We start from the raw sequence: 25799 nt of genomic DNA, 5'->3' as shown, positions 1-25799 counted from the left end.
TCTCACTGAATGGCAAAATCACCCAATTTTCTAATTAAATCATTCATAGTCTCCCCTTCAACCATTCTCCGAGGGGATGTTTTAAGTCATTACCATTCGTTTTGTTATAATTTTTTTTTCCCCCCGAACAGTCCATCACATTATGCAGGCACAAGGGCTTCAGATGAAGGATAATTCAAAGTAGATTCACAGTAACAAGATTCCAAATGGTAAAAGCTGTAAACTAACACTTTCTACAGCAGTTAGCCATTATCACATCATCCAAAGTCTCACAAAGCATACATCATCTCTGAAAATGATCAAAGTAATAGCTACCAGAAAAAACAAAATCATATTTACTACTGACAGAAAATGGAATCTTGTGGGAAGGACCACTGCAGAAATGTCAGGATACAAACTCAATTACCTGGGAAATAATCACTAGCCATTGAAATCTCTCCCTTGTTAAAGTTTAAAATTTCAACACTGTGGTTCTCTAGGAAATCATTAAGACTACATAACAGAAACATTTGGAATCTTGCATATTATGGAATGATACAGTACTGGAAGAGTATTGGCCTATTGTGTAATAGATCTTTGAAAGAACTATACAATTAGTCTCTTAGTTCCTCACTCCTTCCCATTCTCCCTTTTCAATAAACTTTGAAAGAATTCATTTGCTTATTCCAGATGTTTAGGCAATAGATTCCAGGTCATCAGTTTGCTCCCTGATGACTAACTCTTATCAATTATACTTCCTTTCAACTTACTCTGCTGCAAGGTGGCAACAATTGCAATTTCGCCAACTTTTTGAACATAGGAATTAGGAGGAGAAGTAGGAGCTCACTCAGCCCCTCAAGCCTGCTCTGCCATTTAAGATGACCACTGCTGATCTGATTAATCAACATTCTCACCTCCCAAGAAAGCCTTCAACCCCTGACTTCTCAAAAATATAACTACTGCCTTAAAATATTCAAGCACTCTGCTTTCACAATATTTTGAGGGAAAAATATCCAACACAAGGCCTTCAGAGACAGAATATTTCCTCATCTGCTTTAAATGGACTCCTTATTTTAAAACAGTGATCCCTACTTCTAATTCTCCCATAACAGGAATCCTTTCTACATGTACCTCTCTGGATCTTATTGGTCACCCCTTACTCCTCTAAACTCCAGGAGGGTACAGACCTAGCCTGTCTAACCGACCTTCATTCAGACAACCCACTGGATATTAACCAAGTAAACCTTCTCTGAACAAATTTCAATGTATTTCTATCCATGCCTAAGTGAAATGACCATTACTATGCCAGTAGTCCAGATATGGTCTTAACAATCCCTTGAATAACTGAACTATGATTTCCCTACTTTGATATTCAATTCAATAAACAACATTCTATTATCTTTCCTTTTTAGCAAGTTTTGAGAAGATTTGTAGCACAGGTTGAGATTCTGGATACAGGCTTGCTCACTGAGCTGGAAGGTTAGTTTTCAGACGTATCGTCACCATACTAGGTAACATCTTCAGCGAGCCTCCAAATGAAGCATCAGTGGTGTAGCCTGCTTTCTATCATTGGGAAACTTAAACATCTGAATAGAAAGCGGGCTACATCTTCAGTGCCTCATTTGGAGGCTCACTGAAGATGTTACCAAGTATGGTGACAAAATGTCTGAAAACTAACTTCTCAGCTCAGTGAGCAAACCTACTTTGTTTTCTATTTCGTATTGCATCACCCGAAAATGTAGCCTCAATACCTTCAGATGCTTCACCCATTGATATAAATAGCAAATTACTCTTACAAATAGAAAATAACCCATTTTTGCTTACTCTGTTCCCTGCCTCACTAATCTTCTACCCATGATGATACTGACATCATGAGCTGCTTTTTCTACAAAAATCTTTGAAATGGCACCCTACCAAGCAACTCCTGGAAATCCAAGTACAGTATACCCACCAGTCTGCTTTATCCAGAGCGTGCTACTTGTTCAAAGAACTCCAAACTGGTTAAACATTTCTCTTCCACAAAATCATGTTCATTCTACCTGACTATTTTGACATCTAAGTGCCCTGCTAAAACAGATTAGATGAGTGTAGAAACAGGTCATTCAACCCAAAAAGTCCACAGTGACCCTCTGACCCACCCAAACCCATTCCCCTACCCTACATTTACCCCTGACTAGTGCACCTATTATATATAACAGCAGTTTTGATTCCTGATGAAGGGCTCCTGCCCGAAATGCCGATTTTCCTGCTCGACCTGCTGTGCTTTTCCAGCACCACTCATCTTGACTTTAATCTCCAGCAATCCGCAGTCCTCACTTTCGCCCACTCAGACCCATTCACCTACATTTACCCCTTCACCTAACATTACGGGCAATTTAGCATGGTCAATTCAGCTGATCTGCACATCTTTGGACAATAGGAGGAAACCCACAGAGACATGGAGAGAATGTGCAAACTCCACACAGACAGTGGCCCAAGGCAGGAATTGAATCCAGGTCCCTGGCACTGTGAGGCAGCAGTACTAACCACCGAGCCACCATGCCACCCACAGACTATTATATAGAAGCGCAGTTTTGAACATCTCCCTTATGACAGCTATTAAGCTAACTAGTCCTTAGCTTTCTGGCTCTTTTTTTGAAAAATTGGGAGTTGCATCCACATTTTGCAACCTAATGGAACCTTCCCGGATTGTGGGAAATTTTGGAATTTCCAAGTCAAAATATCTTACCCATCACCTTTTAAACACTCTAGGATTAAATCCATCAGAACACAGGGACTTGCCTGCAGCTCCAACCATTTGTTCAGTACTGCTTCCCTAATGGATTTTTTTTATTTGAGTTTTTCCCTCCTTTCCTTTGGAGCAGTTTCCAAGATGATACTATTATTAAGACAGATGCAAAATAACTGTTCAATCATCTGCCACATCCTTATTTTCCCATTATCAACTCCCTAACTCACTTTCTAAAAGGCAAACTCTCATTTCATTACTTCTTTAAATTTTAAGTTTTTAAATTCTCTCATTCTTATGAACTTTCAACAATAAATTGCATTTAAACAATGCTTTTCATAGAGTAAAGGTTTGCACGCCACCTCACAGACGATTTTCAAACCCAATCTGACACTAAGTTGAAATGTTGATGTCACGACAGATGACCAGAAACATAGTTGAAGAGACAGATTTTAAAGAGTGACAGGAGAGGATAGGAAGACATGAGGAGATCTAGAACAGCAATTACAAAGTTTGGGGCCCTGGCACAAAACAGGTATAGTTGCCAAAAATGGAGTTAATAAAACTGGAGATGCATAAAAAGGTCATAATTGGAGAAATTCAGAAATCATCTCTGTACCCTCTTTACGGCTTCAGCATCCTTCCTACAAAGACGATGGCCAGAATTAGTCAGTTCATTCTAGTCTCTCACCAGTGAAACAGTTTCTCCTTATTAACTGTATGGAAACCTCAATTAAGAAGTACAACATAAAGATATCTCACCTTGGTATCAAGATCTGCTGAATCAACGCAGTCATCCTTCGAGACAAAACGATCAACACTGCTGTCAGAGGACTGCCGGCTGTGGCCCATGTGACTTAACAAATGAGATTTGTTTACTGCTGTAAGATTAAGAGAAATTATTTTTCTACTCTGCTTTTCTAAATTAAAATATAAAGATTTTCCCCTAATTTCGTAGGTCAACTTGTGCCACTTTCTGGCTATATTTAGAAGCAGATCACCTACTCTCAGGCAGCCACAATGCTAAGCTGCAGTCAGTCTTGAGCACGCAATCTTTGCTGACATTCTAACATTGCGCTGAAGTATTTCCCTGCATTTTATAAGGCCTTAACTTGTCAAATGAGGTACATCAAGGTTATCTTTCCCCAATCTGGTGATTCAGGTGAAAATCAAGGGTCCATGGCACTATTCAAACAAGTATAAAAAGTTCCCCTGGTGCTTTAATCTAACATTTCTTCCTCAGCAACACCATCAGAAAATGATTAACCAGCCATTAACTCCACTGCTACCTATAAATTCTTATTGTGCATCAAATAACTATTGCCTTTGCCAACGCATCACTTGATGAACTTCAAATAAAATTCACCATACATAAAGCGCTTTGAAACTTTTGAGACGCACATCACGGTGCTATATCAATGCATTGAAGTAGTCTTCTGATCAGTGAGGATGCGCAAGTGAGATTAGCTCAGTCTCCAAGTATACTTAATTTACTTTTCTATGGCAAGCTCATGATTAAGGTCTTCCTGTGTAACTGAATTGGGGCTCCAAACTTGCAACAGCAAAAAAAAAACAGCATGAGCGCAGCATGCTGGAATACCAAATGGCAGTACCTTTGCCATGCAAGTTCAGTTTCACAGCTTGAATTTTCCAATTTCAACCACATCCTTAGCCTGACATGTTAGTTAAAGGAAAGCACTTCACCATGCAGGAGTGTTGAGGGTCAAGTGGAAAGTTTGATTGGAGCCAACAATACACACATCAGGTTCCAAAAGTTGCTAAGTTTGAGCATTGGTGGGATGACTGGATTAGTGCATTGGGGGGGAAAAAGGAATACAACAGAAATTACTTTCAAAATACCTCACTGGCCTTTCACAAAGGTCTTTGCAAAGCTGGGTCTCTGAGATAATGCAATGGAATCTCCAACGTACCATAAGCACCCAACTCTCACCATATTTATGACAGTCCAAGACTGAAAAAGTTTTTGCGTTTTATCAATGAAATTTGGTTCTGATACAATGCAATAGTTCTGTTGTTGTGCAGTCTAGCGTAAGAAGAAAATCACGCAACAGCCACACCATTTAATGGGACTGGAATAACAGTCAATACAAGTAAGCAAAGTTCACGCTCTGCAAATAACAGTCTAAATTCTTCAATTACGTTGAAGCTAATTTGCAGAACCGACAGTGCTAAAGTTCACATTAATTTGAAGATTTGCCTCTTGATTTTCTAATCTTTCCTATGAAAGGTTTGCTACCCATTCATGATGGCAAAATCACCATACCAAAACATTTTATATTGCAGATAAATAATGAGGAAATAAACAGGATCAGTCAGGGACAAACACTGGAAAATTTCTTCCTGAACACACCCAGCCCTTCAAACATCAGGCAATGAAGTATGCCGTACTAAAATGTTGATGGTACTCAACATAACTTCCTTTGCGTTGAGAAGACGACTCAAATAGGTGCCCAACACTATCCATCAAATCACCCTAACTCCAGCAGCAGAAATCTAACACCACTATTCAAGAGAAGGTGAAGGAAAAGAAGCAGTTATGCTGACATTAGTCAATCATTGCAAAAAAGTGCTAGAATATATTTTTAAAGAAATCTTAACAACATACTTAGAAAAGCACAATGATCAAATAAAGTCAACATGGTTTTACAAATAATGTTTGACAAATTTATGAAGAGTTTCTGAAGATCTAACCAGTAGGGAGGATGAAGGAAGATCAGTATTATACTAAGATTTTAAAAAGACATTTGCTAAGGTGCCACATAAAAGGTTAAGGGGCAAGATTCATGTGGTTAGAAGTAATATACTACATCGACGAAGTACTGGTTAAAGGACAGAGAACAGAGGGTAAGGGCAAGTGATACACAGTGCAATGGCAGGTTGCAATAAGTGGAGTATCACTTGACTAAATGCTAGCCCCTCAGCTATAGATAGAATCCACATTAATGACTTAGATACGGAGCCCCACAGCAATTAACCAAGACTTGTCAACAATATAGTTAGGTGGCAATATAAGCTGAAAAGAGGATACATGTATAGGCAGGTTAAGTGAACAGTCAACAAGGTAGCAGATGTGTTATCATGTATGGAAGTAAGATGTTATTCATTTTGGTATTATACTGTAATAGGAGACAGAGTCTAAACTTTAACCTTCATTAACCTTCAGAGCAGAGAAATTTCACATCAGAATCTTCAACGGTTAAATCCTTATTCTGTGACAATGGTCCCTAGTTCCAAATTGTCCAGCTCAGTATCTATTCTGTCCTCCTAAAAAGGCTTGCACACTTCAACTTAACCACTGATCATTCTTCTTAACTCCCAAGAACATTACATATTATCTCACCACATAGGATAGTATTTATACAGGGAATAATTCTACAACAACTAGAGTTTGTGGTATCTTCAAGATAATGAAACATTAAAATTGCTCCACAAGTAGATGACATTAGGGTAGATGACCAATAACTTGTCCAAAAAGGAAGCTTTGAAGAACATTTAAAGAGGAAAAAAGAACAGAGTTACAGATTCCAAGAGGTTATTAGAGAGAATTCCAGGAGCTTAGTGCCTGAGCAGCTGAATCAACAATGATGGAGCTATTATAATAGAGGGTGCTGAAAAGATCAGAATGGAGAAATGGCAGACAACTGGGATGGGTGCAGGACTGGAAACGTTTAGAAATACGGAGAGCCAAAGCCATGGAGGAATCTGAAAAAAAAAAGGGATGAGAAACTGAAAGCTGAGGAGATGCTTAACCTAGTGTTAAATGCACGTCAGCAAGTACAGGGATAAAGCCTTTGTTGTACTCCTTCTGTGATAAGTATAGAATTTCTCAGGTAATGAGACCAGAACTAAATCATTGTCCCTGGTGTGTGACATCACTAAAGCCCAATACAATTCAGTTACAGAATTAGGGAGTAGTTTTAATCTGGGTAGTCACTCCCCAACTATCCAAATTTCAGGGAATTCAACTCAATTTTGTAAACGGTCCTCGTAATTTAACCATTTGAATACAGGTGTCATTCTAGAAAATCTGCACCACACTCCCAAGATTAATAAAGCATTATCAAAGCATGATGCCCAAACCAAACATGTATCCAAATTTGGCCAAATTGGAGGGTTATGGCCATAAGAAATATGAACGAGTGAGAGGCATTCTGCCCCTCTAGCCTGCTCTGCCATTCAGTAGGATCATGGCTGATGCAACAGTCCTCACATCCACTTTCCTGCCTTTTCCACATAATACTCTACTCCCCAACTGATCAAGAATCTATTTCAGCCTTAAATATACACAAGGAATCTGCCTTCGCACAGCAGTCTGTGGCACGGTGTTCCAAAACTTTTCAACCCTCAGAAGTAATCCCGCATTTCAGACTTAAATCAGTTGCCCTTTACTGAGTGTGCACCCTCTGGTTCTAGAATTTTAAAACAAACGTCTCACTAGAAAAAATCTGCAGTCACCTCTTCACTGTCGATAAAATCCTGTACGTTGGAGGAAATAATCCAGAACATGTGGGATTTACAAACTTGACCGTCTGCTCAAACAAAGCTTCTGGGGAACTTAATACCACGCAGGTTAACAAAGTAAAAGTAAATAGCATAATGGGAAACAGACAGCAAGAGCTAAGGAAATCTGATCAAAACTCCTGGAAACACTGTCAAGCTTTGAAAAGTAAACGGTCAAATTTTGGCTATCTGAAGACATTTTTACCACCAGTTTGAGAGGTTTAGACCATGCACGTTACAACAAGCATTTTAGGGCTATGGTCCCCGTCCTTTCCCCAATGTTCATGTTTTGTTTGACCTTTTATACTTGAGGGTCCCTTTAGACAATTCCAAACTCAGAAGCAGTGGGATCAGTTGACAGTCTTCCAATTCTCTTGCCGATGGAATTTACAGCAACAGTTTTCATTTATAGATCGCCAAAATATTACAAAATTTCACAGCAGGATAATCAAACAATTTAACAAAAAGCAATATAAGGAGGAGTTAAGTTCTAATTAGTATCGCAAAAGAATGGAAAGAAAGGCAGAGAGTTTGAAAGGAGGAAGCTGCAGAGCTAAGGGCCCTGGCAGCTGAAAGCATATACGCTAATAAGAGAACAATTAAAATAAGGGATATCGAATTGGCAAGATTTGAAGGAACACAGATCTCAAGAGGGACGAGGAAATGGGGGAAGGAGCAGGGCTGTCGGAGTGAGGTTGAGAATTTGAATTTAGACGCTGCTCATAATGAAGCCCAATATTAGGCAGAGAGAATACAGCAAATTAAACTTGATGCAAGTTAGTGCATGGCAGCAGCTTTGGGTGAGGATTAATGTGAGACACCAGCTAGGACTGCTGGACTAGTCATGCCATAAGTCATGACATAGAAATAGGTCATTCAGCCTAACTGGTCTACGCCAAGTATGTACAGCAGCTGAACTCCTCCAAAACTACTGCATTTCACCCCATCAACATGTGTTTTTATTCCTCCCTGCCTTGTAAAATCATCATATGTATTAGAATAATAGTCAAATTTTGACATTTTAAGGTTAATTTTATGGGGTCAACTATTACATGGATACCACTTTTGAGTGACTGAAATTCATACCGTATCATTACAGATTCATAGAGATGTACAGCATGGAAACAGACCCTTCGGTCCAACCCGTCCATGCCAGATATCCCAACCCAAATCTAGTCCCAACTGCCAGCACCCGGCTCATATCCCTCCAAACCCTTCCTATTCATATACCCAGCCAAATGCCTCTTAAATGTTGCAATTGTACCAGCCTCCACCACTTCCTCTGGCAGCTCATTCCATACACGTACCATCCTCTGCGTGAAAAAGTTGCTCTTGAGGTCCTCTCTCACCCTAAACCTATGCCCTCTAGTTCTGGACTCCACGACCCCAGGGAAAAGACTTTGTCTATTTATCCTATCCATGCCCCTCAATTTTGTAAACCTCTATAAAGGTCACCCCTCATCCTCCGACGCTCCAGGGAAAACAGCCCCAGCCTGTTCAGCCTCTCCCTGTAGCTCAGATCCTCCAACCCTGGCAACATCCTTGTAAATCTTTTCTGAACCCTTTCAAGTTTCACAACATCTTTCCGATAGGAAGGCAGAAACCAAAGTGATCTCTAAATGAATAAGAGAAAAATAACGAATTACGATAATTCTGAAAACCCAGAGCAGAATGTGACAGCCGGCTGACTGACACATAAACGCTGATCTATTGTTATCTGTGAAGAACTAGGATCCACTTTAACATGCGCTATATGGAAAATTCCAGACATTTTCATCAAAAATAGGGGGCTGGCTTTTACATGAGATCGACTAGAGTATACACGGCACCTAACTTCCCTTTGCAGTTGATCAATGAAGGACATGTTTACTTTGTCTAAAACAGATGAGGTGGAAGGCTGGAGTCAAATCAGTTGTGCTATTGAGAACCTGTAACATCTGAATTCAGCAACCTTCATCAGGGACAGCTCTGCAAATTCTCAGCAAAGCCACGCAATACAGCGTTTCACATAAACAAAGCCTAGTGTATACATTGGACAAGTTCAAGTAAATACGACCTACACAGTGCTAATACATTTTAATAAATGTACTAAGCTTTTATCATGTCAATTAGTTTCTTTCATTTTTTTCAATTAGAATTTAATACTTCAACCCTAAGTTTTTAAAAAGAAAATTGACTGTCAAGATAGAAATCAGTGATGAAGTTTAAAAATATCCATTGTGGCTTGATTATTTTTACATATAGATTCTATGCTGTAGAATCTGTCAGTGTTTACGCTGGAGAATCCTCACTTTCCTACATCTTACCCTGCCAGCACATCTTTCTATTTCTTTGTCCTACACGTATTAATCTAACTTTTGTCTTAACTATATCTATTGTATTCACTGCAACTACTCATGGTGATAAGTTCCGCATTTTCACCACTTTCTAGGTAAAGAAGTTTCTCCTATCTATATATATGTCTTATTTTTCATTTCCAACACAAATGAAGACATTTTCCCTGATATTGTGCTATTTCTTGCCCCCAAAATGAAAATGCAGGAGAAACATGCAAATGGTTATAACTCAAAAATAAGAAATATTCAGCGCATAATAAAGACTATGATGTCTAACATTGCTAGACGTATAAAGTAAGTGTTTTAGTACAGGCCGTTCTGCTGTAACAAAATGTTTCATTATTGCAAGTTCACTATAACATGATTTAGAAACTGTGCCCCCAGTTTGTCAAAGGGCAAACTTTTAAAGCATGCGTTGGTTATAATGCAATTTCAGCTCCATCAGTTTCGATGGTGCTGCTACAATGCAATTTTGTTGTAATATTGGCTTACACAAAAATGGAACTACCACATCATAGCAGAACTGACTGTAATATCAAAAATTAGGTTTAGAACAATAATGCCATTTGTAATGAGGTACAATGGAACTGAACAAAGCTGCATTAATTCTCAATTCAGTCCTTACTTTAATAGGACATGACAACATACCAAGAGTGGAAGTTGTGAAGCTGTCTAGAAGCACATCTCCAGGAGTATTTGATGTATCCTCCTCCTCATCTTGAAGCTGTCCAATCTGCATTGCTGAATACTGACTATCTGTCCCGTCGAGTACCTGGTTCAAACAAGCAGATCCAGTGTTTATTTGCAGTAACAGGTTTTGCATCACTTGCAGCATTTTCCTCTTAACTGAATCCTCATTGCTTCCCACTTCCTTCCAATAAAGGTGCCGACCACCCACTTGATGGTTGCACGTACCAGTAATTATCTTATCTAACTGATGACAGCTCGGAAGATTAAAAGTATAAACCGGTGGAACATTTCCAAAATCAAGAGGTGTTTATAATCAGGCAAGTGGTCTGTCAGATTGTCTTGTTGTTAGAAGAGAACAATAGCAACATCTTCAGATAAAAGCAGATTGATTTCTCCAGGAAGAGATAGCGATGGAGGCTAATTACATTCCAATTATGAGTGTAAAACCAAGTAGCACCTACTCAGGGATGACTGACATTACCCAATCAATTATCATGGTCCTTATTTGAGTGCTGTTGTCACTATGTAGCCAAGAGAAAAAAAGACTGCCTGCACAACAGAATCCATGAATTCTTCAAACAAAAAAAGAAATTTTAACTGTCTTTTGCCAAAGAAGAACAGAAACAGTTGGAGAAAATCAGTAGGTCTGACAGCATCTGTGGAGAGAAAAACAGTTAACATTTCAAGTCCAGTGACCTTTTGCGAGATGTAGCGACTGAACTTAAAACATTAGCTGCTTTTCTCTCGACAGATGCAGCCAGTCCTGCTCAGTTTCTCCTGCACTTCCTGTTTTTATTTAAGATCACCAGCATCCAGAGTTCTTGGCTGCTTGCAATTAGTGGAATGAAGTGCTAGATTACAGTAACATTGTCATCTTGCATCAAAGGCTGTTTGTCTTCCAATTCCAATAGTTCAATATTGGGTTTGGGCAGGGGCGGGGGGGGGGGGGGGGGGGGGGGGGCAGGAGGAGGAATGGGGATGGGGATAGGGATGGTGGTGACTAGAAACAGTGAAACCATACATTATTTCTGTACTGATTTATGGAATGATACAAGTGGAGAGTCTAAAAAGGTGGAAATGCACAGCAGGTCAAGAGTTAAGCCAAGGGCTCCACCGGTAACAGAATGGATGAAATCCACTTCTGGAACTGCTGTCACAAGTGTAGCCCACTGAAGGCTAACAACTGTAATTTTGGCAGAAATGGTTCAGAAATGTAAACAAAAGATGCACCAGAATTCATTTTGCTATCACTATCAGCTGTCAATGAAAATTTAGACATCCATGATAACAGCACCAGCAAGTGGGTATTACAAAAAAGGTAAAAACCAACAGAGGCAAACAGCAATAAAGACACAATACCTAAAAAACATTAGTAAACATATATTTCAATTAACAGACACATTTAAGAAGATAGAAATAGCTCTAATCTTGGACGAAGATAAGATGTGTGAACATGAAGCTATATATTCTACTCAATTCTCAAGACAGCATCAGACTGAAAGATTTGGTCAAAGTTGTCTCATGTAGAAGAAAATTTTTACTTCACATACTTCGGACTCCATTAAAAATCTTCTTAGCATGCCTTTTCAACAATGAAAAACGTTTGCACTCTGAAAGCCCCCAATAAAAAAAAATCAAAGATGTTCACTGCAACTTCCAGGAAAATCCAACTTAACTTCTCAAAGCATTCAGGCCAGCATGCAGCAGTGGTGATGTGGGCCAGCACCAGCAAACCATGCACACTAAGCTCTGGAATTCAGTCAAGATGCTGTACGGAAGGGTCACGTTGTGGCCAGTCGTTTATTCAAGGGGTCCAGCAAAAATAACGACAGTGATAGAAGTCAGTGGCACAAGGAAAAGGAGCTGAGGAGACTTGGCAGTGCAATACAATGGTAAAAGTCACCACTGAAAGTCGGCTGGAGGGGGGCACAAATTGAGACCGTCAGTCAGCACAGGAGGAGAGTCACCAGTCAGATGCGAGGAGGGATAGGAAAGAGCAAAACTGAAGTGAAACGGAAGTAATAAGACACCACAGAGGAAAGAGGTGGTGAGGGGGAAGGTACGAGAACAGGATAGGGGAGGTGGGAGGGAAGACACTGAGATCAGAGGTGAAAGGTGAGAGACTGAGTGGGAAAGTGACATAATGAAAAGTAATAGTAAGAGGAAAAAAAAAGTAGAAGAATCACTTTAGGCCACATGTGCAACTTGCGACCAGCATCAGACGATGTTCAGAAGCCAGAAGCCCTCACAGCCATAGATGGGTCAGAGCAGCAACTTTGGAAAGGAGTTTTTTTTAACAAAAGTATTTCAATGGGTACAAGCTGCTGACCTTGTCACTGCTACTAGCTGAGGAACTGGTGGAGAAAGTGGTAGTATCCAAGTCTGAACCCTCCATGGGGGAGCTGTGAGAGATGTCAGGACCCTCAGTGGAGGACTGGGAGCCCCCCTCAGCCCGCTGCACACTTACAAGCTCAGAACTGTCGGACGGGGTCACGGCTGAATCTGGGCCCTCGGTGGTCTGCGAGCTCTCACTGAGTGGAGATATGGCCTGATTGGTCCTATCGTTCTGGTCTACGTTGGTGTCTGACTGAATGGTGCTGATCTGGCTGGAACTTCGGCTCAGTGCCTCATCAACCTCCCCTTCAACTGTGAGACCTGTCAAGTCTGATGTCGCTGAACTATTGAGATCGACAGACTCAGCAGTCTGCAATGTATGCTGAGATCGAGGCTGTTGGGTAATGATGTCATGTCCAGCAGTATCTGGAATTGGGCTTGTTGACTCCAGGTTAGAAACCCCTGAAGGTGATGGAACCTCAACAGCTCCTTCACTGTTCATTGAACCTAAAAAAAAGTGTAAAAACACATTAGCAAGCTCACATATCTATTGAATACTTTAAAAAAATAAATACTTGACTATAATACATCACAAAATGGGATCATTCTCACTCAATTATCAAATGCAATGCACAAATGCGGTACATTATTCAATAAAAAGGATGAGAACACTAGTTCTTGTGCTCAAGCCTTTGGAGTGCCATTATGAGCCTACATACATGCAGTTGTCCCACAGAACAACAAACTCTGATCCTGAATTTCCATGGGATTGTACTATCTCAGGATAGAATTTTCAGGGGGAAAATGGATCCTATGACTGCCACTGCAGTTACTCCAGCAATTCCACTGATCTCTAATCTCATAGCTGTTGAGATCAAAACCCGAGAGAAAATTCAGGATCTCCAGCCATATTACGAAAGAGCATTTGTCAGCCATGAAGCTGTCAGGTTAAGCACTGATGTAGCGTTAGAGACCAGTTGGGGTGTGGAAGCAAGTTTAATGACAGTCTTTTTCTAACAGCGCCACATGGGTTTAGGACTTTGGTCAGGCAGATCTGCTATGCCTGTGGGGAGTCAATCCAGACTCAGATAAGGTCAGATAAGATAATGCTCTCAGGGAGCGGCAGGGCCGGGTGCAGACTAAGAACAGTTTCTGCAAAGGTGGGAGGAGGGTTTAAATCCTGGGTAGTGAAGGGAGAGGTCAGGCACAGTGGGAAAGTGGTTGTGCAATGAGGGATTGGGTCCTGTGGCTTGTTGGGTCAGGGTTTGGGTCTAGTAGGTGCGTTGTTGGATAGAATAAGGTAAGCATGGGGTCAGTTAGACAATTACTCAGGAATTAGATTATGTATTTAAGGGTCAAACTTTTCCCAAGTAACTACCCACTTAAATTCATCAGCACCTTTCAAAATCACTGATGTAAGTGAAGACTTTCAGTGGGTTACAGATGTCAATTAATTGCCCAGCAGAATGTTCAACTTCCAGGGATGTTTCTTTGGAGTCTACTACAATGGAGATTCTGTAAGGTCCCTATGTGCAACTCCCATCTACATTGGAGTAATAAATGGCCATTGGAAAATCCAGGCTTACAGTTCCTAGAGCAGGTGGTTTTTCAGGACGAGGACCTGTATTTGCCTTTGGAGCAAAATAAAAGGAAATCACCCTTATGTATTATTTGTCCTGGTCCGATTTTCACAGTGAAGTAGGAAACTGGGAGAGAGCTACGAGCATCAGCAGAGGAAATGGCCGGTCGGCCAGGCATTGTAAAATGAGGTCTGAACACACTGCCGATACATACCTGGAAAAGTAGCAGTGCTGACCTCTGATCGGGTCTCCGGATCATCTTCAAGTCCATCCTCTTCTCCGGAAACCATTTTACCTATTAACACACAATGGGTGAAAATAAAGCTTCAAGTGTAAACAAAAAAATTTTATGTAAACTGCCAAACACATTTAGATGTTCAGAAAGTTATCAAAAACAAATTTGAAACAAATCATCCAAACTGGTAAGCCTACAGAAATCTTCAAATTCCTAATGCATCCATACACTTAGTACTCCCACTACTTGCCGGTGATAAAGGGAGTGAATGTTGAAGAATGGTTAATGGGGTGCCAATGAAGCACACTACTTTGTACTGGACTGTGCTGAACTTCTAGAATATTGCTGGAAATTGGACAATATTCCATCACATGCCTGACTTGTAGACACACATGATGAGGTAAGCGGTAAATACAGAGGAACCTCGATTATCCGAATGTCAATTATCCAAATTTCGGATGATCCAAAGATGATCTCAAGGTCCCAATAGAAACACTACAAAAGAGATGTTACCAACACTGATCAAACCTTGCGTTTACAAGTGATTAAGAGTGAATTTAGCTTACTACAATGCTACCAAGAACGGTCCCCACTCCCACTCCCACATATTTTCCCTGGAGGTCGAGACAGGGTGTACCCTAAACTTCCCTTCCCCAGATAATCTCTCCAACATTGTCAAAAAAGGTGTGTGTGGCTGCATGCGAGTGTGCTATTTTGTGGCTCACCCCCCAAAGGCAGTAGTCTTGCTGACTGCGTCCAGTCCGGCTTGCTGTCTCCATTCTGGCAGCAGGACAGGGACTTTGGGAGGGGGGGGGGGGGGGGGGGGGGGGGTGGTGCAGGGCAGGGCATTGCACAGTGTGCTACTGCCTAGTCTCCTGAACGGGGAGTGGACATAGCAGGTGCTCACTCTGTCAATCCCATTGAAGTGGAGCAGTGAAGGGGAGAGGCTACAGCAATGCTGCAGGTCCCTTACACACAAGTGTGCGTCTGCTCAGAAATAAACCCTGAAGAGGGAGGGAGGGAGCAAAGCAAGCAGAGAAGAAAAAGGAAACGTCAGAAAATTGAGGCCCAGAGGAGAGACATTGAATCAGTGAACAATCAATAATCCAAACGTAGTACTGCCTGCCCATCTCGTTCGGATAATCGAAGTTCCTCTGTATACAGAAATCCTTGAAGGTGACAGGGTAAGTGTAGAACACTTAAAAAGGGCATTAAAACAAGGCTCAGGAATAAAAAAAGGTACTGAGTAAAAATACAAGAAAGGAATTCTAAACCTTTACAAATCAATGGTGTGATTCCAGCTGGGACAGTGTGCCCAGTTCTCTCACTTCAGGAAAGCGGTCAAGGCCTCAGCCAAAATGCAGATGATATTTCTGAGAATAATAACAGTTACAAGGAGACTGAAAGGATGGGACAAAAACAAAAATGCTGAAAAACTCTCCAATTCTGACAGCATCTTTGGAAAGAGAACAGAGTTGATCCTTTCAGTTCACTATGACTCCTCACCCTCATTGAAAAATTGAAGGACTGGAACTTCCCAACATTATAGTCCCTTCCGTACCCCAAAGGTGGAATGGGGCACCAAGATAAATAACTAGTGAATTTGTTCATGGTGGTGCTGGTTGGGAGGTGAATGTTAGCTAGAAGAATTTCATTGGGCGAAGGAGACTTCTGAAGACGACACATCTGACAATGCAGTGTCCTAGAACACCAAATTCAGCGTTGATTATCAAACAAATCCAACAAACCCTAAAGTGAAAGATCAATGGTCAAACCCCTTCCTTTTGGTGAGAACGTTGCCATGAAACCAAGATATTTACTTATATTTAATACTTATTTAATTACTTTAACGAAAGTAAATATGTATAACCTTCAATCATGCCATTACATGGTACTTTACAACATGAAAATAAGAATTTTGAACCAACAGTTCCATGCCACTATCTGCTTCACACAATCCTGGTTCCACCCTTGTTCATCTAATCTTACCAAGATCATAAGAAATTAGGCAATTCGGCCCATCGAGTCTGCTGAGCCATGGCTGATCAGCTTCTCAACCTCATTCTCCCTCTAAACTTTGGTCCCATTAACAATCAAGAACCTATCAATCTTGGTCTTAAATATACTCAAATGGCCTGGACTCCACAGCCTTCTGGGGCGATGAATCCCAAAAGGTTCACCACTCTCTGGCCGAAGAAGTTTCTCCTCATCTTTGTTCTAAAGGGTTTTCCCTTTACTCCAAGGCTGTGCCCTCAGGTCTTAGTCACTCCTGCTAATGGAAACATCTTCCCAGCATCCAGTCTATCCAGGCCTTTCAGTATTCTGAGTTTTAATTAGATCCGCAGCATCCTTCTAAATTCCACTGAGTACAAAAGACAGAGTCCTCAAACATTTCTCATATGTTAAGCCTTTCACTCCTGAAATCATTCTTGTGAACATCCTCTGGACCAGATCCTGAAGTACAGGGCCTAAAATTGCTCACAATATTCTAAATGTGGTCTGACCACAGCCTTATAAAGCCTCAGAAGTACATTTCTGTTTTTATATTCAAGTCCTATCAAAATAAATACCAACAATGCATTTGCCTTTCTAACTACTCACTCAACTTGCAAGTTTACCTTTAGCGAATCATGGACTCGGACTCCCAAGTCTTCAGATTTCTGAATTTTCTACCCATTTAGAAAATAGTCTACACCTGTAGTCTTCCTACCAAAATGCACGACCATACACTTTCCCACATTGTATTTCATCTGATACTTCTTTGCCCACTCCTAACCTATCTAAATGCTTCTGCAGCGTCCCTGCCTCCTCAATAGTACCTGTCCCTCCACCTATATTTGCATCACCTGCAAACTTAGCCAGAATGCCCTCAGCTCCTTTAACTAGATCATTAGTGTATAACTTGAAAAGTTGTGGTCCCAACACTGACACTTGCGTAACACCACTAGTTAACGGCTGCCATCCTGCGAAGGACCCTTTTATAGCCAGCCAGCCAATCTTCTATTCATGCTAGTAATTTGCTTCTAACACCATAGGCTCTTATCTTATTCAGCAGACTCTTGCTCGACAGTTTGTCAAAAGCCTTCTGGAAGTCCAAGTTGATAACATCCATCGGCTCTCCCTTGTCTAACCTGGTCATTACCTCAAATAATTCTAACAGATTTGGCAGGCATGACTTCCCCTTGATGAAACCATGCTGGCTTCGTCCTACTTTACCATGCACTTCCAAGTATTCAAAAATCTCATCCTTCACAATGGACTCCAAAATCTTACTAATATCAGGCAAATTGGCCTATAATTCCCCAGCTTTTGCCTCACTCCTTTCTTAAAGGGTGGGAGACCTTACCGATTTTCCACTCCTCTGGGACCCTCCCGAACTCATGATTTGTGAAAGATCATTAACTTCTCCACTATCTCTTCAAAACTCTAGGGTGTAGTCCATTAAGTCCAGGTGATTTATTTACTTTCAGGCCTTTCAGTTTTTCTAGCATCTTCGCCTTGGTGATGGTCACCATACCCACCTCTGCTCCCCCTCAGACTCTTGAGAATTTTTAGGATGTTACACTTCTTCCACTGTGAAGACTGTTGCAAAGTATTGTTCAGTTGCTCCACCATTTCTTTGTTCCCCATTACTTCTCCTCCAGTTTTATTTTTCAGCAGCACAATGTCCACTTTTGCCTCTTTTAACTTTTAGATATCTGAAGAATCTCTTCCAATTTTTTTTATATTACTGGCTAGCTCTCCTCACATTTCATCATCTTCTTCCTCCTTTCTTTTATCATTGCCCTTTGTTGGTCATTGTAGGCTTCCCAATGCCCTTCGCCATGTTATGTTTTCTCTTTTACTTTTATGCAATCCCTGACTTCCCTGGTCAACCATGGTTGCCTCATCCTCCCTTTAGTATGCTTTTTTTCCTGGCTATGAAGCTCTACTATGTCTCCTGAATTACTCTCAAACTCCTGCCATTGCTGTTCCACTGTCTTTCCTGTTAGGCTCCTCTGTCAATTCCAGCCAGCTCCTCTGTCATGCCTCTGGAGTTGCCTTTATTCAACTGTAACACAGTTACATTGGATGCCAGCTTCCCCTTCTCAAATTGCATCATTCTACCATAACTTTTTCTTTCTATTCCTTTCATCAGTGTTTACCTATCTTCCACTTAAATGCATCAATATTACCTACCTCAATTATTTCCTGCCATTTTCAGTCCTGCATTCTCATCTAGTTCCTTCTCCTGAATTACTTGTTCAATTTATTAGTGACTATTGCTACAGTCCAGAGTGGAAGCATCTTTGCATCCATCTAACTAAAACATTTCATAATCTTGAAGACATCAGACTTGGAAACAGGTTGGGGATCTTGTCAGTGCTTGCCTGTGAAGCATTTTTCCAATCACTTTGAAATCCAGAGACTGACGGAGGCAAATTCTGGGCATGATGCTAAAGTGTCCGAAATTATTTTGAAAGACATTCAATACTGAACTATTCATCTTGTCCCATTCACCCACAGCTACTTTCAAGATGGCAAAAAGTCAAAATAATGTAAAAGAGAAATGCACAAGTAAAAATCAATATGGCAGCATGTCAAACTGCACTGCAGCATCAGCCTTATTCTAGTGTAGAGCTGAGCATCACAATTTACTCAGCAGGAAAGGAGAATGCCTCCTGACAGCAGTTTCTTCATTAGTGCAAGCAGATGTTTATCAGAGCATCATCATTTAATACATTTTAGAGAAATGTATCAGAAAGCTGCACTGAAAGATTTGGGAATCTTAATGCATGAATCACAACACATTAGCATCCAAGTTCAGCAGAATATAGAAAAGGTAAATGGAATGCTGGTCTTTAAAGGTCAGGAGTCTTGCTAAAACCAGACAAGACACTGGTCAGACCATAGCTAGAATAACGTGAACAGTCCTTCACACCAGGTTATAGTCCAACAGGTTTAATTGGAAGCACACTAGCTTTCGGAGCGACGCTCCTTCATCAGGTGACAATCACCTAATGGAGCGTTGCTCCGAAAGCTAGTGTGCTTCCAATTAAACCTGTTGGACTATAACCTGGTGTTGTGAGATTTTTAACTTTGTAAACCCCAGTCCAACACCAGCATCTCCAAATCGTGAACAGTCCTGGTCCCCTTATCTAAGGGGAGAAAGGCAAGATTCACTAAGGTGATCTCTGGTATGCAAGCATTTCTCATGAGGACAGATTGAGCAGGTGGGTTCATACTAATTGATTTCTGTTTACTCTTAGATTAGATTACTTACAGTGTGGAAACAGGCCCTTCGGCCCAACAAGTCCACACCGACCCACCGAAGCGCAACACATCCATACCCCTAACCTAACACTACGGGCAATTTAGCATGGCCAATTCACCTGACCTGCACATCTTTGGACTGTGGGAGGAAACCTGAGCACCCGGAGGAAACCCATGCAGACACGGGGAGAATGTGCAAACTCCACACAGTCAGTCGCCTGAGGCGGGAATTGAAGCTGGTGCTGTGAGGCAGTAGTGCTAACCACTGTGCCACCGTGCTGCCCACTATGTTTAGGAGAACGACAGATGACCTTATTGAAACACAAGATTCTGAGGGAGATTTGGCAGGGTAGATGCAAAGAGGTTATTTCCTTTGTGGGAGAGTATCAGACCAGAGGGCATCTCAATGTTAGGACAAAGAGGACGAAAAATTTCTTCAGAGGACAGTGAATCTGCTGAACTCTTTACCACAAAGGGTTGTTCGACCTGGGCTATTAAATACATTCAAGAGAGAGTTCAACAGATTTTTTTAACCAGTAAGGAAATCAAAGGTTATGGGAAAAAGGCAGGAAAGTGAGGTTGAGTGATTTCAGATCACCATGATTTCACTAAATTACAGCATGGACCCAATGGGCTGAATAGCCTACTTAATGTTCCGAGGGTTTATGGTCTAGCTAATTGGATTGGTAAGTGCAGTTATTCATGAAAGACACAAAACTAATAGCCATGTCCTAAAATGTGCAGTGTTCTCCACATGGTGTACCATGGCCCAGCAGACAATTCCTCATAGTGCAACCTAAACTAGGATATGCCTTCAAGAAGTAGAAAGGAAAAAGGAAATAGTGGAGTGGTTAGCAGGAAGTGAAATTTATATTGTAATTATCACTTCTTCAAAACTTCAACACACAGTTTAAAGTGCATTCACGGAAAATAAGTTTTCTTTCTACACCTGACATTGAACAATTTGATCCAGGAGACATGCAGTGCTTGGCAACTTGGTACCTACTGCTTGTCAGTGAAAGATGCAGCAGTGATCCTTATGTAATCAACAACCCATAAACAAAAAGGATTTCTACAACCCAAATCCTAAACATCTTTAGTTTGGAGTCAGCCATTTTCAACACCAGTCAATTAAGCTCCATAATCAAAGTTATAGCTACTGGGTGGTATCGGCTATCACTGCAAACACAGTGCTAACAGAGCGACAATTTCACCTTCCTCCAAAACATGGATAACCCAGGTTTACTTAACATGGCAGAGTCTCTCTCACATCCAGTTACTTTCAATAATTTATAACATTGTTGTCACAATGATACTGATGCCACTAAGCTACATGAAAACTTGTATTAAAACTCAATGGTGTGATTCAAACCATTAGTTAAAAAAAAATCACACCACACCAGGTTATAGTCCAACAAGTTTATACCACTTGGTGTGGTATGATTTTTAAAAACTGTCTATCCCAGTCCAACACCAGCTCCTCCACATCATGACAAACCGTAAGATTTGCATGCATAATTTTTAATGTTATTTGGTGAGAGTTTGGGTTTCTGGTTTTTGAGTGTGCATCTAGTAGGATTTTCAGTAAATCTGAAGTTATGCATTTGTGCATTCTCCGTATTTCCATGGTAATTTATTTTGAAATTAACTTTGAAGCCTGGCTGAAAAATGAATGGGTTTTGTGCACAAATGAACTTTGGTTAATTTTAGATTTTTTGTCACCCAGTTGGTAAATAGTGGAGCCTCAAAAAGGTTTGTAACAGTGTGACGGAATTTGTTTTCCTGTAAGTCAGGGGGAGTGCATGAATATGTTATGCACGTGCCATTGAGGGGTGGGGGATGCTGTGGTGGAAGAGAAGAGAGGGAACTTTTTTTGTTTCATGTTTGACCTTTACTGAGGCAACCGTGTGATTCCTTAGAACAGGGTGGCTGAGGGAAGACTGATCAATATACTGAATTAGATTACTTTAGACAGAAGAGAGTTATTATTAATCCCAGAGCAGAAAAGTAAGGGATTAAATACTTGAAGTGGAGGACACATGAAGCTCAGATGTATGGTAACTCCAAGAAGAAGTTATTGCAGTTCAGTGTACGTTATTTGGAGGTGTTAAGCACAAGGATATTGGAGTGATGATTATACAAGTGGTGTTTTGGGAACTGTACCATGGTGCTATACAAAAAAAACTTTCTAATTTATAAACAAGTGCTTTGGGATTAAATGCGATTATACTTTTACTTTGTTTGAAATTATTGAATATTATAAATTTTAATTGAATTGATATTATGATTCTTAATTGAATACATTTTCTGAGCTGACACCAATGTTAAAGTTCACTTGAGAATGTAACTTTTTTAAAAAAGTTCTGCAATTTACATAAGAAAGAAATAAAACTACCATGGTCATTCCAACAGATGAGAGACTTAAACAATCAAGGCATTTTTCTACGTATAATTTCAGTTACATCACACAGTAAACTTCTGTTATAAATTCTGTGAGTTACAATCACGTACTCCACAACCACTTGATGAAGGAGCTGTGCTCCGAAAGCTAATGCTTCCAATTAAACTTTGACTATAACCTGGTGTTGTGTGAAAGCAAAATATGACCTATTAAGCCAGATTCCTAACTGGGATATAACTTTCCCAGCAACAACATCAACGGGATCAAAATGAGCTTTAATACAGCAGGGTACAGACTCTTATGAACCTAATTCTTCTATCAATCACAGTACTGATGCAGCTTTCAAGGCACAAAGCAAGTTGGAGAAGGTAAAATTTGGGGCATTTTCCTGAAACATGAAAATATAATCTATTGTTAAACAAGTTTCACTGAAATCCAGCCACGCAGTTTCTTAATAAAAGCACAATACTTGTGAAGGACACAAGAACGAACAGCACAGCTTGAAATTCATCGTTCAATAATATATATTGTAAGGATTGTGGATAGTCACCTTTCTGCTTCCTGAGGACAAGAGGACTGCCTGGAGAACCCCCTCCAGCTGCATGCAACAGAACAGAAGAAGAAAAAAAGACAAGAAATATAGAGCCATAAAAACAGACTGAAGCCACAATGAAATATACAGCCATGAAAAAGGAGACTGTAACCCACAATTATTACAAATGGTAACCTACACAAAACAGATCTAAAAGAAAAGTCAGAAAGAAAATCACTTTCCTTGCCTATTCCCCTTGCATTCAGCATGTAAACAATCCTAACAATTCTCATTTATAGGTGCAGGACACTTAAAATGAGAAATTAGTTTGTTGCAATATTCCTCCATTACACTGTTCAATGTATTGCCATCTGTCAGCCGAAGAGTTTGCATTCTTAGCACAAAACAACTTGCTCTCACTACGGCTTCAACAGAAAAGAATGACCCAGAAGCAGTGATATACTGAGTGGTGATCAGTAACCTACAGGACATCAGGAGAGGAAGAATGAAATAGAAAATTATTTGAATCATGACTGTCCAGAAAGGCGAATTACTTTGAATTCCTCCTGGGCATTCACAAATCAGATCAAACTGCAAAACTGGCCCAAACACACAGTGTGAGAACTACTACCTCTTGGCAAAAGATAGGAAGTACCATAAAGAATTAAAGACTATTGGTTACTATGAACAAGCTATTGTAAGAGTTACAAAGGGTAAACTGGAGGAATATTTGGGCGGGGGAGGGGTGAGGAAGTTTTAAGCTTTGAAAAGGGCTGAAGCAAACTGGATTGATGAATGCAAGCTATAAAACATTCATTTTGGTTGAAAGTCTGAAACCTTCAAAATATTTAAATTCAAGGTATTCCCTTCCCAGCCAAGTAGCAAGCTGATTTTGAATGCTATCTCCTTCCCTACACTGTCGCTAGATCAAAATACTGGAACTTCCCAGCATCACTGAGGATGTACTTACACTGGATGGACTTCAGCTGTTCAAGGAGATAGTTTACCACCTCCTACTCAAGGGCAATTAGGGGTGGGCAGCAAATACTGGCCTTGCCAATAACAAGCACAGCCCACTGAAGAGTTTCTAAAAGTGTTTCAAATTAGCTATGTAAAATGGTTCTGGGAACATTACTTCCAATCCCATTACAGCAGATAGTGAAATCTGAATTCAATAAAAATTAAAAAGCTTAACTAACACAGAAATAAAAATTTTAAAAAGCTGGCAACACACATCCACAAACATTCAGTCCTTTTAATAGCAGTAGTACATACCAACTACAAGATGCATTGCTTGAAATTCACCAAAAGGTTTTTTTACAGCATCGTCAAAATACATTGCCACTTCCACTTAAAGGGTAATGGCAGCAGATATACAAAAACCACCACCCCTTCATCCCGACTGTTCCTTCAGTGCCAAAACCAATAAGACGTCAAAATCTTAAAACTTCCTCCAGTGCAGCATGGTAGATATACACCCTAAGACTGCTGTTCAAGAAGGCAGCTCACCACCATACTCTCAACAACGCCAACACATATTGGAAAAGCTGATGGTGTTTTTTGTAAATTCATTCACAGTATGTGAGCATTGCTGGCAAGGCCAAACTTCTTTGCTCGTTCATATTTGCCCATAGTCAACCACATTTGTGTCTGTGGAGTCACATGTATGGTGAAACGGTTGGGGGGTGGTGGCGGTTGTCATCATCTCCTCCTCCTCGGATACCATAGGGCAATTTAGTATGGCCAATCCACCTAACTTTGGACTGTGGAAGGAAACTGGAGCACCAAGGAAACCCACACAGATGCAAGGAGAACATGAAGACTTGATATAGACAGTCGCCTCTACAGCTGGAATCAAACCCAGGTCACTAGCATTGATAGGCAGTGGTGCTAGCCACTGAGCCACCCCTATTCAGGGACATGTCAGCACTGCATTCTAATTATTTTATTAGTGTATTGTTTTAAACTCCTCTCTTCACATTTTTATTTAAAAATTATTTGAGAGATTATTTGTGTCTGCCACAGTGAAGACAGACGCAGTGTTTCTGTGGAAGTCATTTGCCATTTCCATATTTTCTACTTTTAATTCTCCAGACTAATGACAGGAGTGATGCTCACTTTGGTTCCCACTTTCCTTTTTAAATACCAGATTTGGCTATAACTATTGTGGATGTTGTTCAATTAAAATAACTCAACTACTTATTTTTCATTTCCATCTAGTCTTGTAAGATTAACAGCCTAACTCCAAACTCAAGTCCAGTAATCCAAATAATTTTTTTGCATTTTCTATGTAAAAATTCTTTGCGACAATGAATGCTTCAATTCAGTAAATTGCAAATGCTCCAAGCCTACAAATAATGAAAAAGGAAGATCCCAGATCTTTTACGGACACAGCAATCTGCGTGCATCAAGCAGACCAGGAAGCACTGCCATGAAGGACAAGCATTACTTCACTGTAGACTCCTGAGCATGCAAAAAAAAAAGTAGAGAGATTTCATCAGCAGAACTTCTATTGCTTACATTGCATCCCACTTCTCAACATGACTCACACGGTGCTCTCTTCCCACATCAGCTAGAGGCCATGAGGGCAAGGGTGCAGAATAAAAGCTTAGCGACATTAAAAAGGGTCTTGCACAGAAAGATAAATCAATACTGAATTACCAAAGCCAAAAAACAACAAGGAGGGAAATTTACTCAGTGGGTTCTCAATATTTGGAACGTACAGCCTATGTGAGAGCGAGCGCAAGTATTTCGACCTCCTTTAGACACAGATGGTCAAAACTAAATACTGAAAAAATTCTGCAATGTTCACATAACCCACATTAGTTTATTCAAATTAAAGCAGCACAGTAAGAGCTACACAATTACTATAAAAGAGCACATTAAATTTATAGTGAATATTAATACTACACCTTAATAAATTACCATGTATCTTTACTAGCTTCACTTTAAAAATTAACACAGCAATGAAAAAAGATCAAATATTTTGATTGCTAGACTGTTTCCTATTTCTCCTATTCTGACTTTTGCATTAATCTTTCTTTCTCCTCCTTTACCTTGTTAATTGTTTCAACAGGTCAGGGAGCATCCAAGGAGGAGAATCGACGTTTCGGGCAGGAGCCCTTCTTCATGTCCGAAACGTTGATTCTCCGGCTCCTTGGATGCTGCCTGACCTGCTGCGCTTTTCCAGCAACACATTTTCAGCTCTGA

The 25799-nt window shown here is 40.4% G+C and overlaps 1 protein-coding gene across 14 annotated transcripts in view; it reads right to left on the bottom strand.

Moving 5' to 3' along the window:
- Positions 1 to 25799, bottom strand: part of htt (huntingtin) — a 264314-nt gene that overhangs the window by 174398 nt on the left and 64117 nt on the right. For 4 of the 14 annotated variants that reach the window (XM_072594050.1, XM_072594086.1, XM_072594068.1 and 1 more), the window contains exons 10-14: positions 22608 to 22655; positions 14383 to 14463; positions 12584 to 13095; positions 10213 to 10336; positions 3470 to 3588 (exon numbers count right to left, since the gene is read on the bottom strand). In XM_072594050.1, coding sequence (XP_072450151.1) covers positions 3470 to 3588; positions 10213 to 10336; positions 12584 to 13095; positions 14383 to 14463; positions 22608 to 22655 — 884 coding nt within the window. The remainder of the gene's footprint in view (positions 1 to 3469; positions 3589 to 10212; positions 10337 to 12583; positions 13096 to 14382; positions 14464 to 22607; positions 22656 to 25799) is intronic. The other 10 variants (XM_072594112.1, XM_072594122.1, XM_072594141.1 and 7 more) reach the window with 5 other exon arrangements.

Source organism: Chiloscyllium punctatum, chromosome 2 (assembly GCF_047496795.1).
Source record: "Chiloscyllium punctatum isolate Juve2018m chromosome 2, sChiPun1.3, whole genome shotgun sequence".
Classification (NCBI taxonomy): Eukaryota; Metazoa; Chordata; class Chondrichthyes; order Orectolobiformes; family Hemiscylliidae; genus Chiloscyllium; species Chiloscyllium punctatum.
This window is presented reverse-complemented; position numbering and strand designations above follow the sequence as displayed.